We start from the raw sequence: 14,393 nt of genomic DNA, 5'->3' as shown, positions 1-14,393 counted from the left end.
TTTGAAATGCAGTTACTGACCTTTGACTTGTATTACACAACCACTTTTAAGCACAGAAGTCCACATGGATGTGATGACATCAGCACTCAGCCTCACCCTCCCTCCCACCCATGTTAATATTTCCTGCAAAATCCGGGTTATTGTCAATTTTACCTGCCCTAAAGTCTGTGTTATTTACTCTGCTGGTGACTGACCTGTCTCTGGGCAGGGCAGTCCAGGCCAGGCTGTGAGACGTGCCGGCTGAGATCTGCTGAATAGCAACTCCATCCAGGCCGACGACCTTCTTGGGCTTGGTGATCGGCCCTGTAGAGTTCCCCTGGCCACACTGGCCCATGGAATTGTTGCCCCATGCATACACTTCATTGTCTGGATGGTGTTTGTGTAAAAGACAAGTAATATGACTTTGGATATGGCTGTGATGATTATTCATACTGTGCATGAAAACAATAAACAGTAACAGATGTACTGTATTTATTAAGTGCATTGAGGAGGTCCTGAAGCTTCAGAGGTTAACTTTTAGCTTAAACAAATTTGGTCTATGTATTTGCTATTACATCACGCTACTTGCGACAGTCCTGTCACATGTTTAACAAACACAAAATCTTGCTGTGTTGGCAAAATAGAACTCAAACTGACTCACAGAGGCAGTTGACTTAAACATGTCCTGTAACACTGACTGCTGATCCCTGACAGAATGCAAATGTGTTTCTCTCAGAAGCTGTTTATAGTCTAACTATCTACAGAGAAACATTTCAAAGCAAAGAGAGACAGGGAGTACGAGAGCAAGAAAATGAAAAAGATGGCGACAAATACCATGTGACAGGGCCAAGCAGTGACTGTCTCCTATGGAGATATCCACCACACGTGTGGTAGCCAGCTCCTCGATTAGTTTGGGTCTGAGTGCTGTGGCCTCAGAGGAACCGCACCCCAGGCAGGCGCCACAGCCCCAAGCATACACCTAAAAACAAGTGGTATGAATCAACATTAGGGGTCGAGCTCCTCTGTTCACACTACAAAGCATTTTATTTTGATTCTTACTCCACACAAAAACTATTTTGATGAGAAAACAACCAAACCGACCAAATCTTTGAGACAAAGCCATGAAAGAAGAGCTATGTTACGTAACAAGTCAATGGTTGATGTCCAACCAGCTGTTGGTTGGAATGCATTTAAAGAGCTGCATGAAATTCCTTCTTTAAAAACAAACGGTCAGGAAAAGGAAAAACAATGCTCTTATTCTGTCTTGGTTGACAAAGCAGGAATGACGTCCTACCTGTCCAGTAGATGTTAAGGCAAGAGACGACTGGCTTCCTGCGCACACTTTTCTGATGAACATCCCTTGCAGGGTCTCCACTACTTTCGGCTTGTAGACTCGATTAGTATCACCATGACCTAGTTTTCCTGCAGGACAACACATGGCTGCCTTTAGACTGATTGATTAAGAATATATCGGAATATAATCACATTTTAGTGACATCCAACTGTTTGGAAAGATACTGTAAATTCAGAGCATATACAAAAGATGCACAAACTGTAGAAATGTCATTCTTTAGAAATGTCTCATACTCAAGTTGTACACTTCAAACAAAAATAATTCAATTTATAATATCAATTGTTATATGAAACATATCATGGTGATATCATGGAGTCTACACACCATTGTCTCCTCCTCCAAAGGACCACACAGTCCGCCCATCCTTTGACAGTGCAATAGTATGAGAGCTACCACATGACACCTCTCCCACGTTGCTGATGTCCTTTACTAGGGTAGGAATGTTTCGGCTGTTGCTGTCACCATGACCTGTGTTCCCAGGGAATAAGAAAAGTCAGCTTGTTTACACATGGAAATTATAGAAGATAAATGTCTGGATCGCAGTCAGCATCTGATGCTAATGGTGTGTGTGTGTCAAAACACCCAAACATGATACTGTCCTAATTCCCAGCACAGATGAGCATCACCTCTTCAAAGAAGCAGTAACATTATCACACCAGAATCTAATCAGATCATCCTTGAGTACAAATGCAGGATTGTACGTAATTTGAAGAAATTCCCTCAAGGATTTACTGAGCTATCACGTTCACAAGAATGGGACAGATAGAAAGACAATCCCCCAAGCACTGAGGCATAACCGTCAAAACTGACCAGATTTCTTTTTATGGAAAGACAGGGAGCAAAACAGAAAATATCCCACCTTCACCTCGACCTGTCATAATTTGTATAGAACTAGAATTACTGGCTTGCAGAAATATAATGTCTCCAGCCACAGCACAAGCATACAAGGAACTATATCAAGTACAGGTGTAGTATATTAAGACATTTTTCTTAGGAGAAATTAGTTCAGAAACTCACCTAATCTTCCAAAATCTCCTTCACCCCATGTGTACAGCTCCCCATCCTCGCTGACTGCAGCACTATGTCTGTAGCCAGCAGACACACATACCACCACCTAACACCAAACAAAAGCCACAAACATTATCATACTTTGTCTTGAATATTTTAAAAATAAGAGGCTCAGGAGGAAACAGCAAAAAGAGACTCTGAAGAAAGAAAAAGAAAAATGTGCAGAATAGCAAGCTGGAATATGTACCATGTGAAAAATACCATGTGTTGTACTCATACACTGAATGAAACCGTACCTTCCCCTGCAGTGGCCCTTGGATAAGTTTAGGGTATTTCTGTGTTGAGCTGTTCCCGTGACCCAGTTTGCCATAATCACCATCACCCCAGCTGAACACCTCACCCTCCGTAGTGAAGGCCAGCGTGTGGCCATCCGAGCCCTTGGACGACGACACCTTCTTGATGGCACGGTGGGGTTCAAAGGTCAGCTTCTTGAGTGTTGACTGGTTGTTAGAGTCCCCGAGGCCCAAGCGGCCATAGCTCCCCTTCCCGCAGGCCCGAACAGAGCCATCAGAAGATATCACAAAAGTGCAGTACTGGCCTGCCTCAATCTGCAGAGAGATTGAGGGAGAGGCTGTTTGTAGTGACAGACTGCAGACTGACTCAGCATTCTTACACACTGTCATCCTACTGCTACTGAGTGAGTGAGTGAGTGAGTGAGTGAGTGAGTGAGTGAGTCAAAAGCCCATGTACATGAATCAAAGAAATGAAATAACAGGGGGAGGGCAAACAAAGATAAAACTAAATTAAAGCTGCGAGCAGCGTTGAACGGGCCCTCGCACCCGGCGCCCGTCGGGGGAGCGGCGACCGCGGGACTCCGGCAACCGCGGGGTCAACGCAGGTCGCAGGGCACACGCTGGCGTAACAGTTCACACTTCCGAGATGTAAAAATTTAAAATAAAAGCTTTTACGCTAATTATTTTCTGTGATAATATTTTTCAGAGCTCATCATCTGTGACAGCTCTTGGCTCTCCTGACTGTAACCTCTCTGTGGCAGCTTCTCACAGACTCAATCAACTCCTCTTCCCCTCCCCCCTCAAACACAAACACAAACACACACACACACACACACACACACACACAAACACAGAGAGAGATACCCCCTCCCAAAAGGAGATAAAACTCAGTTTTAACTTGAGTTTAAAAGCTTTGAGCTTTGAGCAAAAGCATTTTTTTTAAGTTCTGTTATTGGGTGCATATATAAATCATTTATGCTTAAACAAGGCTTATAATGAAGTTATTTGAACAGTGAATATCTCAGCTGCCTAAAGTCAGGGCGAAGCCACTAACCAGCTGTAGGGATGGGTATCATTCGGATTTTATCTTTATCCATACAGACCCCTATCAGTCCAGCTCAGACTGTTACTGGTTTAAGAGAGTGAAGTTTATAGCAATTTGCAAAATTTGGAGATTAGTGACAAACTAACCAGTTAGACTACATACAGACAAGCTTTCATTTTAGCTGTTAGTAACAGTTTGCCATGAGCTTAACCAGCGTGCTGTGCTTCCTGTTAAACATGTCATGAGACTGTGGACAACGCTGAAAATATTACTTTACTAACTACTGGCTGAACAGGCGCTTTGACAAAGAAAAGGTAAAGGCCAGCAGCTTTTACTTTTCAATGCACTTGTCGTCAACTTGAGTGGCTTATATTCAGCTGGTTCACCTCGACGCCGGTGGATGTAGACATGCACTTTTCCTGTTGCCGTACACTGAGTAACACGAAAAAATCAGCTGACCCCTTGTGAAATTTCCTAACTGATCAAAACCAAACTGTAAAGACAGCATCAATCCACGCTCAGCTTTGGTCAAGGGGAGACATATGGTAAGATTACATGAATTCAAAATAACCTAGAATTCCTTCAAATTAATTTGAAGCCAGTTTAATTTTTTGAGCCAGCTTTGACATCTGCAGATATGAGTTTCTGAAGAGGGGCCTGCTGAGGTTAGATGTGCTGAATAATATCCATTTTCATATCAGAAAAAACACTGCATTAAACATTGTCTTAGCTCACTGAGCTGAGGTCAACAGGTAATATAACCAACCTGTGAGGTGGCTCACCCCCGTAAGATAAACACATAAATGATCCCTGATAGAACCGATAATTAAAGGCACATCAGTGACAGGGAATGCTATTAAAACTAAACTATAAACTGGTGACATTAACTGCAAAAGAAGATTTTTATTGATACATTTCAGGTAGAATTTAGTTTTCAATAAGGGAAACAGTGTAAGAAACCTGAATTTGTTGCAACAAATTTAAAATAAAAGCTTTTATGCTAATTATTTTCTGTGATAATATTTTTCAGAGCTCATCATCTGTGACAGCTCTTGGCTCTCTTGACTGTAACCTCCCTGTGGCAGCTTCTCACAGACTCAATCAACTCCTCTTCCCCTCCCCCCTCAGACACACACACACACACACACACACACACACACACACACACACAGAGACCCCCTTCCAAAAACCCATCAAAGAGTAATACAATGGCTCCATCTATAGGATAAAGTCGAGAGTCGCAACAGGAAGTTACCCCAAAATCTGAGGTTTCAAACAGGAAGTTGGGTTTCCGAACTTTGACGGGCCAGAACCGGCACACGCTTCGACCAAAACTCACAATTTTCGGAGGACTTCTTCCAAAAATTGTCAAGGAGGGGCTGACAACATTTGAAGTGAATCTGGTCACCCGTCTAGAAACTGGACATCACACTATAAAATATGTCATTTCCTGCTATAAATAGGTGGTGCTACAACAATTGTATGAATATTGACATATGGATGTGTGCAGATAGGTACCATTAACAATCCTGTAAAGTTTGATGCAGTTTGGACAAAGTATGGCCGAAATATAGCAAATATAAAGCAACTTCCTGTTTTGTGGCGAGTGATCGAACTTTGAGGGGCCATAACTTCCACGCCCTTCAATGAAAAGTCAGAAACTTTTGCAATTTAACTTCGTCTATGTCTTAAGAACAAATTATCAAATTTTGAAGTCAATCGGATAATGCGTCTAGGACTAGTTCGCGTTCAAGCGACCCCTGGAAATGGCCAAAAGCACACAATTTTTTCACCTTCCGGTCAAAATAAAAATACTTTCTGTTGGGTTTAGAATATGGCTCCAAGAGACTTTTTGGTGCGTCATGGGATGTTACATATGTGTGCAGATTTTCAGATTTTTAGGCGCAACGGGCTTGAGGGGCTGTTCCGTTAAAAATGTAGGTGGCGCTACCGAGGCCATTTTGCCACACCCATGCTCAAGACCCCTAAATTCTTAAATTTTTCGCCGTGCCTGACGCGTCTGCAAATTTTCAGGAGTTTTGACGCATGTTAAGGCCTTCAAAAAGGCAATCAAAGAGGCGGAAAAAGAAGAAAAAAAATAATAATAATAATAATAATAATAAACCGAACGAAAACAAGAGGGTCCTTGCAACTCGTTGCATGGCCCCGTTGGGCCCACGCAACTCGTTGCTCGGGCCCTAAAAATAAAAAAAGAGAAGACACTGTAGGAGGGAAATAAGGATCAGGATGTTGCCTGCTCCTCCGTCTTGAGCACAAGTCTCTGTCTCTGCCTATCTGTAACAAATACAGCACATCAAACTGCTTTGATCCACAGATGTTGTTTCCCAGTGGGAGAATCAGTGAAATTTGAATTTGAATGCATCATGCCACCATGTCTATGTAACACTCTTCTTTTATGCTGATCAGTATAATTCATTCCTTGTGTGAAAAATATATTTTTCCCCTTAAAAGTCAACAACCTATTTACCAAAACCTGGAAAAATACTTAACGTCTTTTGATATATTCAGGATTAAAGGAGATATTTGTAAGTTTTGCCATCGCTACATAGCCAATGTTAGCATCAACAGTTTTATTTACAGCATCAAACTTCACTCCTTTTGTTGCCAAGAGCTGTCGCCAGCAGTGACCTTTTGCTTCTACTCATATCATTTCTTTTCTTCTATTGAAGTTAGCATGCTAACCAGCTAGCTCCGCCCCATGCCATCTCGTAATACCACTTTGAGATGGTGAGTTGCTGTAGTGTCTAGTCTGCCCTCAGTCCAACATGAGAGGATAAAGAAGTAGTGCTGCCCAGAGAACATATCTCAACCTCTTGTCTTGTAGACACAACAATGGCTGAAGTTCTCAGTAAGTAAACAGCTGTTAATGCTAACGTTAGCTGTGTAGCAGTACCAACAAAAATTTTATCTTGTTTTTCAGCATGTGCATCAGATGTGTGGACTGTTTCCTCTTACTGTTTGTGCATCTGCAAAGCTGGCGGCCAACTTGGGCTGTAAGATCTTCTCCTGCGTACCCTCCACTAGCTGATGGCTGCTGTTACTGCCCCACACGTACACCTCACAGGTCTCGGACACTACGGGTGCCTCACCAGTCTGTATGCTGTCTGGACTGACACAGGTGCGAGAGTAGTCTGATGCCATTCGACATACCTGGGGGGGGGACATGATTACAGGAATGTGGTGTTATTTTCAAAATAAACCCTCTAAGTGACAGATAACAGAAGGAACTGGTAGGAGAGTTTTGCGCGAGGATCTAAAATGGTCAGTTTAATTAAACATATGTAAAACACTGCCTCAATATCTTACTTCTTCAAAAAGACAGAGTGATGCCTCATACAGCGAGCACAGGCCGTCAGAGGTCCGTGTGGGTTCTCGCCATTGGCTGCGATCTGCTGAGGAGCCCTGAGACAATCACAAACACAAATCAATGTTCAGACCATGCACACCTTCTAACGAATTAAAGTGTAAGGCTACACTCGACACTATGGAGCCATTATGACTGGCCCTAACAAAGTAACATTAAATTATACACTCACTATTAAATCTGAATGGATCCAAAAGCAGCCCACATCACAATACCTTTTAGAGAACCAAAACTCTCACATACTTATATAACATCTATGAATGTGACTGAAGATTTCTTATGTCATCTAGTGTTTATTTCCAGCCTGTATTTTGCTGGTGAGTATTCACTCCAATGCAAAGTCCAGGTTATGCTTTACTGATCATCTCCAAGTAAAAACATTCCTTTGCATGACATTCCTACAGTTCTATCAAAGCTCTACTTAAAGATGAGAAACCATTGTTTGAATGAATGATGTCTAATTTAATTTTCAACTGAAGGACCGTTGCATTTTGAAGCCTATTTTACAGTTCAGAGAGAAGCTGTCTAAACGACTGCGTCTTTGACGTAAGCAGAAGACACAAAAATTGCTGCAATCTAGTTTGAATTATTAAACCAATAAAAATCTTCCCATCTATGTCCTTAATGTTTACTTACCAAAGAGCGTCTCATCTGCATGAGGATGTTCATGAAACAATCATAGCCGATGAGGCCCTCTTGGTTCTGTAGCACCTTATTCTGCTCCATAGTACTGACCACAGCTGATGCAGCCAAAGCCATCTCAATCCACTCCAGCAAGTAGCGCAGGGAACCCCTCTGGGAGGCTAGCCCTAGCAGCAGCTCAGAGGCAAGGCGTCGCCCCAGTATATCCGCCCCCGAGTTTGGCATGGTCACTCCCTTCAGAAAAGTGGTGACTTGGGCCAGGCAGTCCAGGCCCATTGGTGGGATCTTGCTCTCGTTGGCCAGAGAGAGGGGTGGCAGGGAGCTAACTACATCAATGGCTGTGTGAATGACATCATTACACAAGTTTATATTGCCCCCAGGACCTCCACCAGGACTGGGCGGAGGAGGCATCATCCAGCTCTGGCGCAGCAGAGCAAAAAGAAGGCTGAGGCCTGTGCGAACACCCATCTCAATGAGAGCATCAGTGCTGGAGCGTGGTCGCTCACTGACAGAGTGCAGATCAGCTGATCCCGAGTTGTTCTCTGGAGAGTGCTGCTGCTGCTTGACCTTTCCCTTGTCATGGTACTTGTTGGAAAGTGCGTAGAAGATGCGCTGGAGCACCAGCACACGTTTGCGCAGTGCAGCAGCAAATGGTGAGTCAGAGCAGACCATCTTGGCCAAGGCCAACTGGCTGCTGAGCAGAGCATCCAGGTAGTGCTCCTGCTCATCGCTGGAGAGGGACTCCCGCTCAAAGTCTGGAAGCTGGGGGCCCTTCAGACACAGCACCTGCTGGGGCAGCAGCACAGCCTCTTTGTTGGCCAGCAGTTTTGAGTAGAGCACTGAGACTCCCTCCCGTGTGGCTATTGACTCGCTGTCCTCGGTGATCCATGAGCTGTTTAGGTGCTCTAGCCATTTGAGTTTCACCGGGGGGATCATTAAAGCCATGGCATGTCACTCTGGAGCCATCAGTCCTGAAAACATTGAGTGGACATCAGATAAATGTTAATATCAAGGTTGTGAATAGAAATTTCCTCATCAAACACATGAGCTGGATAAAATGTATTTTAAAATCCAGTCTTTCCTAAAAGGGCCACCAGTTTTCAAAATTCTTCTGACAGCCCGCCTCAACCAATTCAAGCCCACGTTTTAAATGGATTATCATATGACATAAGATGAAGAAACATTTTCCTTAAGATGGACATATGTGCAATGAAAGCAGATCAAGTAATCAACATAAATACAAACAATTCTATATTTTAAAATAAGACAGTCCAGACTACCTATACCAACTCTTCCTCTGCAGAGTTTGACCTATAGAACAGGACTGTCTGCTGACTGAAAATGTGTGGTTTTATTAAGTTAATTTCTTTAAGCGAAGGGCATGATTACAATGCTGTTGTGGGAGGTTAAAATATGGTCATAAGCTCATAATCCTTGACTACAGGAATAAACTGCTACAAGGAATAAAAGTGCAGTAAATTTCCCTTCATTATGTTGAGGGACAATTCAGTCTATTTAAAACATTTGAGAAAGAGAAAATACAACAAATATGTGAGACATTTCACTTTATTACAACTGTTGTTTGTGAAGCACAGCCATATTTTTGAGGACAAACTGCAGTCCACCATATTGTAAACACTATGACCCGTGCACAGCAGATCACAGAATTCCAAACTTTACTTTCAAGAATCAATAAATGGAAACAAAAAGCATGCTTCTTAACAAAAGCAAAATCTGACACTGCTATAAGTGTGTGTGTGTGTGTGTGTGTGTGTGTGTTTGTAAATAAGAGTATGAGCAGACTGAGGTGTTGCAACCAAATATTTTATCTGAAACATGTCTGTGGGAGAAACATTTGAAGATGACGTTTTGAGGATTCACCAGCAATAATCATTCACCAGCATTATCTTTTATTCACCATTAATCTAGAAGAGGTTTCAGAGCCAGAGGACAGTGCAGCTGATGAGCAAGGTTGCGGCCTTTCTTGCTGTTTGCGATTACATTGTACTGGCAGGTGTTTTTTTCTGTCCCCATCATATATATATATATGTAAACTAGAGTGGAACTTTCACAACAAAACAAGCCAATACACCATGGACAAAATACTTGAGAGATTACCAAAGACTCCGATAAACACATCTTTAAGATATCTCAACAACAATGAACTGTTTGACTTGTGGCCATTAACTGAAACAAACCACAGAGTAATCTACATGTGGACTAACAAGATGATGGATCTGTCAACAAACAGATTATGGGAGGCACTGGCAGCCTTGGTGCTATCAGCCTGACAATAAAATGTTAGGGTAAACAACACCCTGACATTTAATATCAGGCTCAGGACATTGCACAATTTTAGCAAATCTTATGCCAGGTGTGGACACAAAAACAGCAATATTCCTCGCTCTAACATACAAAATCTTACAACACTGTCCAACATCCTCATAGAAGAATGAAACGGTCATATTACATTGTGCAACTTAATCAGCATTGTAGATTTGTTTTGAAGGAGAGCATATTTGTAAAAACGGTAGGAGATTCTGACAGATGAAGAAGCAGAGGAGTAAAATAAGGATACCTGATCTGCCCAAAATGGTCCTGTCATGGGAACATATACAAAACCTATATGTGAACTGCAAAACCCTGAAAACTTAATATGCAAATGCTGCAGACTTCAACCAGAAATACACCTTTTTACCCATGCATTTACATCAAAGTCGAGTTTTGTAATCCATAATGTTTGGAGCTGTGGTTCAATGGCTGCAAGTCAACACACTCATTAATGTCCATGAAGGACTTCTGAATATTCAGCCAGAATGTAAACGCAAACACGTTTAGCATTGACATTTTGAGCTTACTCCCCTCCTTGGTGCCTGTTTTGCTACGGTTTATGGTGAAGGTGAGTGTCTGTCTTCAGACACTCCTGGTCTGATAAAGCTGCAGGCAGCATTTCAGCGTGATTAGAGGCGGGTAGCACCTAGCACGGCCCATGCTAAAAAACCGGTGTAATTTAGGTTCTAGCTGAGGTTGTTCGCACACAGCCGACCACCAGCAGATAAAATTAGACAGCCAGTACTGTGACACAGCTGGCTAGGAGAGCAGAGTGGGCTGCTGACATTCTTGTTGTTTCAGATTAGACACGTTAATCACCAGCGGCTAACAGTTTCACAAATCACTGACAGCCTTCAGGAAACTAGGAAACAACGACACAAGACGTGACATTATATACGACTGACGCTAAGGGGTAGCCTGACTATCTCCTGTGGCAAACCGAAACGTTAAATGTTGAATTGTCGTCCGTTTGTTTTTAAAATAAACCGAAATGATGCCTGACAACTGACGCCTCTGTTTACATTAGCTAACGGTAGCTAACTTTCCTCACGTCACTCAGCTAGCAAAGCATAAAATACCTCAACTCAGACCCAACACCCTGATGTGCAGGTATGACAGGGGGGTAATAAACAAGCTACGTGCTCATACCGGTTTGCACACCAGTCCAAAAATCCCAACTCCATATAAAGTGAGCTATTTTGGCCAGTATTAGCCTGGCTTATCTGGTGTATCATAGCAGGTTAGCTTGCTAGCTCCACTTTCCTGTAGCTAGCTGGAATAAAAAACTCGCTCACCGATAAAAGGCCTCCTCCTCTGTGCGTTGTGCTTACACAAGAATCCAACTGCGCTTCATTGCATAAACACGAACAGTTCGGTCAATATCCGTGCGCTTTGATAACGTTACTGTGAAAGGAGACAGACCCGTGCATGGACTTCCATGCCTCCGCCCGCCTCTCCGGTTCCTTCCACTGCAATGAGTCTGGGTAGCAGTCTGTTCAGCCCCAGCCCCTCACCGAGCCCCAGCCCCGGGCTGTGACGTCGGGACCTGTCTCCCTCCCTGTCTGCCTGATCACTGCCCTGTCTGTCTGCATGCTCTCTCTAAACCTCTAGGTGCGCTGAACGCTGATACCACACAGTCACTGACCCTGCAAATACAAAAGGCCCCAAAACAAACTGCCCAGTGGGCAGTTTTTAGGCACTTAAAACTAATGCACTCTAATACAACAGTCCTGCAATAAACCCTCCTTCATGAGAGGTATACTGTTTATTTTTTCTTGATTCACTTCTATGGTCATTTTGGAAAGCTAGAGATTGTGGTTCTGTTAAATTGTCATATATATCATATACATGCATGTCACGCAGCTGCATTGGGGCCTTCTTTGTTAATTCATTTTATTTCGCCATTATTGCATCAAAAGAGGTTGAGCATCAAATGGGGTGATTACACTAGTGATACAGTATTTACAGTACTCTGTGAGCCAAGTAGTCTGCTACACAGTGTCCTTGATGTTATTCATTCACCAAATATAGTAACATAACAGTTTTACATAAACAAGTGCATAGTTTAATGATTCATACCTCTGTGTTACATCTATGTTACATTTCTCAAGTTTAAATAAGAATTTAAAGGAACATCTGAGGTTCAAAATGTGTAAATGCTCAGTTCTGGCTTTTGTTGTACTGTGATGGGCTGCTTTGACCATCTTGCATTGAGGCTTGTAGCTGACTTGCTGCTGGCTAAATAACACAAACAGCTCTCTGTATATGACAACAAAGTTCAACAGTATACTGCATCCTCCTAAATGATCATACAGGTGGATCAACACCTCTCAGTAATAATTTCAATAAAAACTGAACATTATAACCTTCATGAAGAAGGATTTATTGCAGGACTATATCTGTTAAAAGAAGGTATACCTAATAAACTGGAAACTGTGTGTACTGGTCACTGCCATCTCACTGTTCAGTGTCATTTATAATATGCAGTATTTCTTGATATTTTCACTACATCATTAATAATTGTTAATCATTAATAATTAAATAAATTATTATCATAACACACTATAATGTAGTTCTACACAACTATAAGGACATTTGTAAGTGTTTTGTCAACATAACTCCTCCCATGAAGACATGGGAGACAAGTTTTATTATATTGTCATTCATTATTTGTTTAGGCGCACAGCCTCCACTTATGTGTGTCCACAGGAGGAGCTAAGAGCTGCTGACAAATATATTCATAAATTGCCCACAACTGCATTGTAATCTATTATTAATCATTTATTAAAAATGCTAAATAGGGGAGTTACAGAGCTGTGCTGCATGTTAACAGAAATTCAGTCAATGGTGATATGATGTCATGTCAAGTGGTGTAGAAAGTGGGTTTTATCTTGTCAGTGCAGACGCAGAGGAGCCCGGCCTGAGCTGAACACCTTATCACAGACACTATTTACTGTTTTATTTGTTGTTGGGTGTGAGGGTATGATGGGGCTGAGGACAAGGTTCTCATAACAGCTTCATACTGTGAATTGTCCTGTCACCACATCACACCAGATCTAAAGGAGTGTGAGACCAATAATTCTCTCAGCTGAGGTCTAAATTCTTGACACTGTGTCACTTGACCAAAGCATCAACTTCAGCACTGTCTGCTCCTTCACCACCATTTGCAGTCCGTTGCTCTGTAGAGGTCATCTGCAAGTTGACCGTATTTTTACTGATCTTGAAACTGATACATCAGGAATTAGAAAAACAAGCAGTCTTGGAAAGCTCCAGAGTAAGAGGTTCCTCTTGACTTTAACCTATCAAACACTAATATTTCACTTTCAATATGAGTCTCTGAGTGACAGTGACTTAAATTTCTTAAAGTCACTCTCTTCTTTTGAGACTTCAAAAACACCTGCAGCTTAGCTGTTTTCTGCACCTGCTATTAAGCACTGGTGCCCCTAAAGTTGCATAACTGTAATTCTAATTACTGAATAATTATAATGACAGCAGGTGTAATTGTTGACAACTGGGTGCAGAAAAATACCAGGAAAAACCTTCACAGAAACACAGCCTCTCATACACTGAGCAACCACAACATGATATAAAGCCCAAAGTTTTGGCCTGGGGTCCCTGTAGATCCCAATCTGATCAAGCCTGCGTGATATTGTGTAGATCTCACTCATGCCGCAAAAACAGCTCTGACCTGTCGGGGCATGGACACAGGACCTCTAGAGGTGTCCTATCAGATGGGGATCTGGGGCGTTCGGAGGCCAGGTCAACACCATGGGCTCTTTGTCATGTTCCTCAAGACATTTCTGAGCAGTTATTGTGGTGTGGTGGGAGCACTGTCCTGCTGGTGGAGGCCCCTGTTGCCATGGGAGGGGTGTGTGTGTGTGTGCTGGTGACTGCGTGGTCTACAACAATGTCTAAATGGATGGTACGTGTCAAAGTAACATTCAGATGAATGTCAGGACCCAGGGTTTCCCAGCAGAACGTTGTATTGTAACAAGATCAATGTTATTTACTTCATCTGTCAGTGGTTTTATGCTACCAGGAAATCAAGTCAAATCAAGTCTGATCAAACCACACAAGCACAGTCCAGATGAGACAGAGTAGCTCAGTTTTTAGCTGGGTTTTCTGTTAAATTTGTTCTGTATTAAGTCACGAGTATTTACTTTTATAGAGCAATGCAGTGGTTAGGGTGTTTTAAGACACACTGTAAAAACAAAACAAACAAAAAAAATTTAAAAGTGCATCACACATTACATTTATCCATAGTTGACCTAACATTGTACTTTTGTCTGCTGTTTCAGAGATCTTCTTCTGGTTTGGATATTTGCTCAGATGCCATTATATTTTAAATTCTAACAC

General features: G+C 42.3%; 1 protein-coding gene across 1 annotated transcript in view; it reads right to left on the bottom strand.

The window, feature by feature from the left end:
* LOC108894174 (probable E3 ubiquitin-protein ligase HERC1) overlaps positions 1-11,579 on the bottom strand; it is a 55,917-nt gene extending 44,338 nt beyond the window's left edge. Inside the window, 10 exon segments of the mRNA XM_018692700.2 lie at positions 195-366; positions 814-958; positions 1,274-1,401; positions 1,658-1,801; positions 2,351-2,447; positions 2,638-2,949; positions 6,656-6,850; positions 7,007-7,102; positions 7,701-8,677; positions 11,333-11,579. Coding sequence (XP_018548216.1) covers positions 195-366; positions 814-958; positions 1,274-1,401; positions 1,658-1,801; positions 2,351-2,447; positions 2,638-2,949; positions 6,656-6,850; positions 7,007-7,102; positions 7,701-8,651 — 2,240 coding nt within the window. The 5' untranslated portion in view covers positions 8,652-8,677; positions 11,333-11,579.
* Between the last annotated feature and the right edge of the window lie 2,814 nt (positions 11,580-14,393).

The sequence above is a fragment of the Lates calcarifer genome, linkage group LG2, assembly GCF_001640805.2.
Source record: "Lates calcarifer isolate ASB-BC8 linkage group LG2, TLL_Latcal_v3, whole genome shotgun sequence".
NCBI classification, from domain to species: domain Eukaryota; kingdom Metazoa; phylum Chordata; class Actinopteri; family Centropomidae; genus Lates; species Lates calcarifer.
The sequence above is the reverse complement of the archived record's forward strand: the minus strand, read 5'-3'. Positions and strand labels throughout refer to the sequence as shown.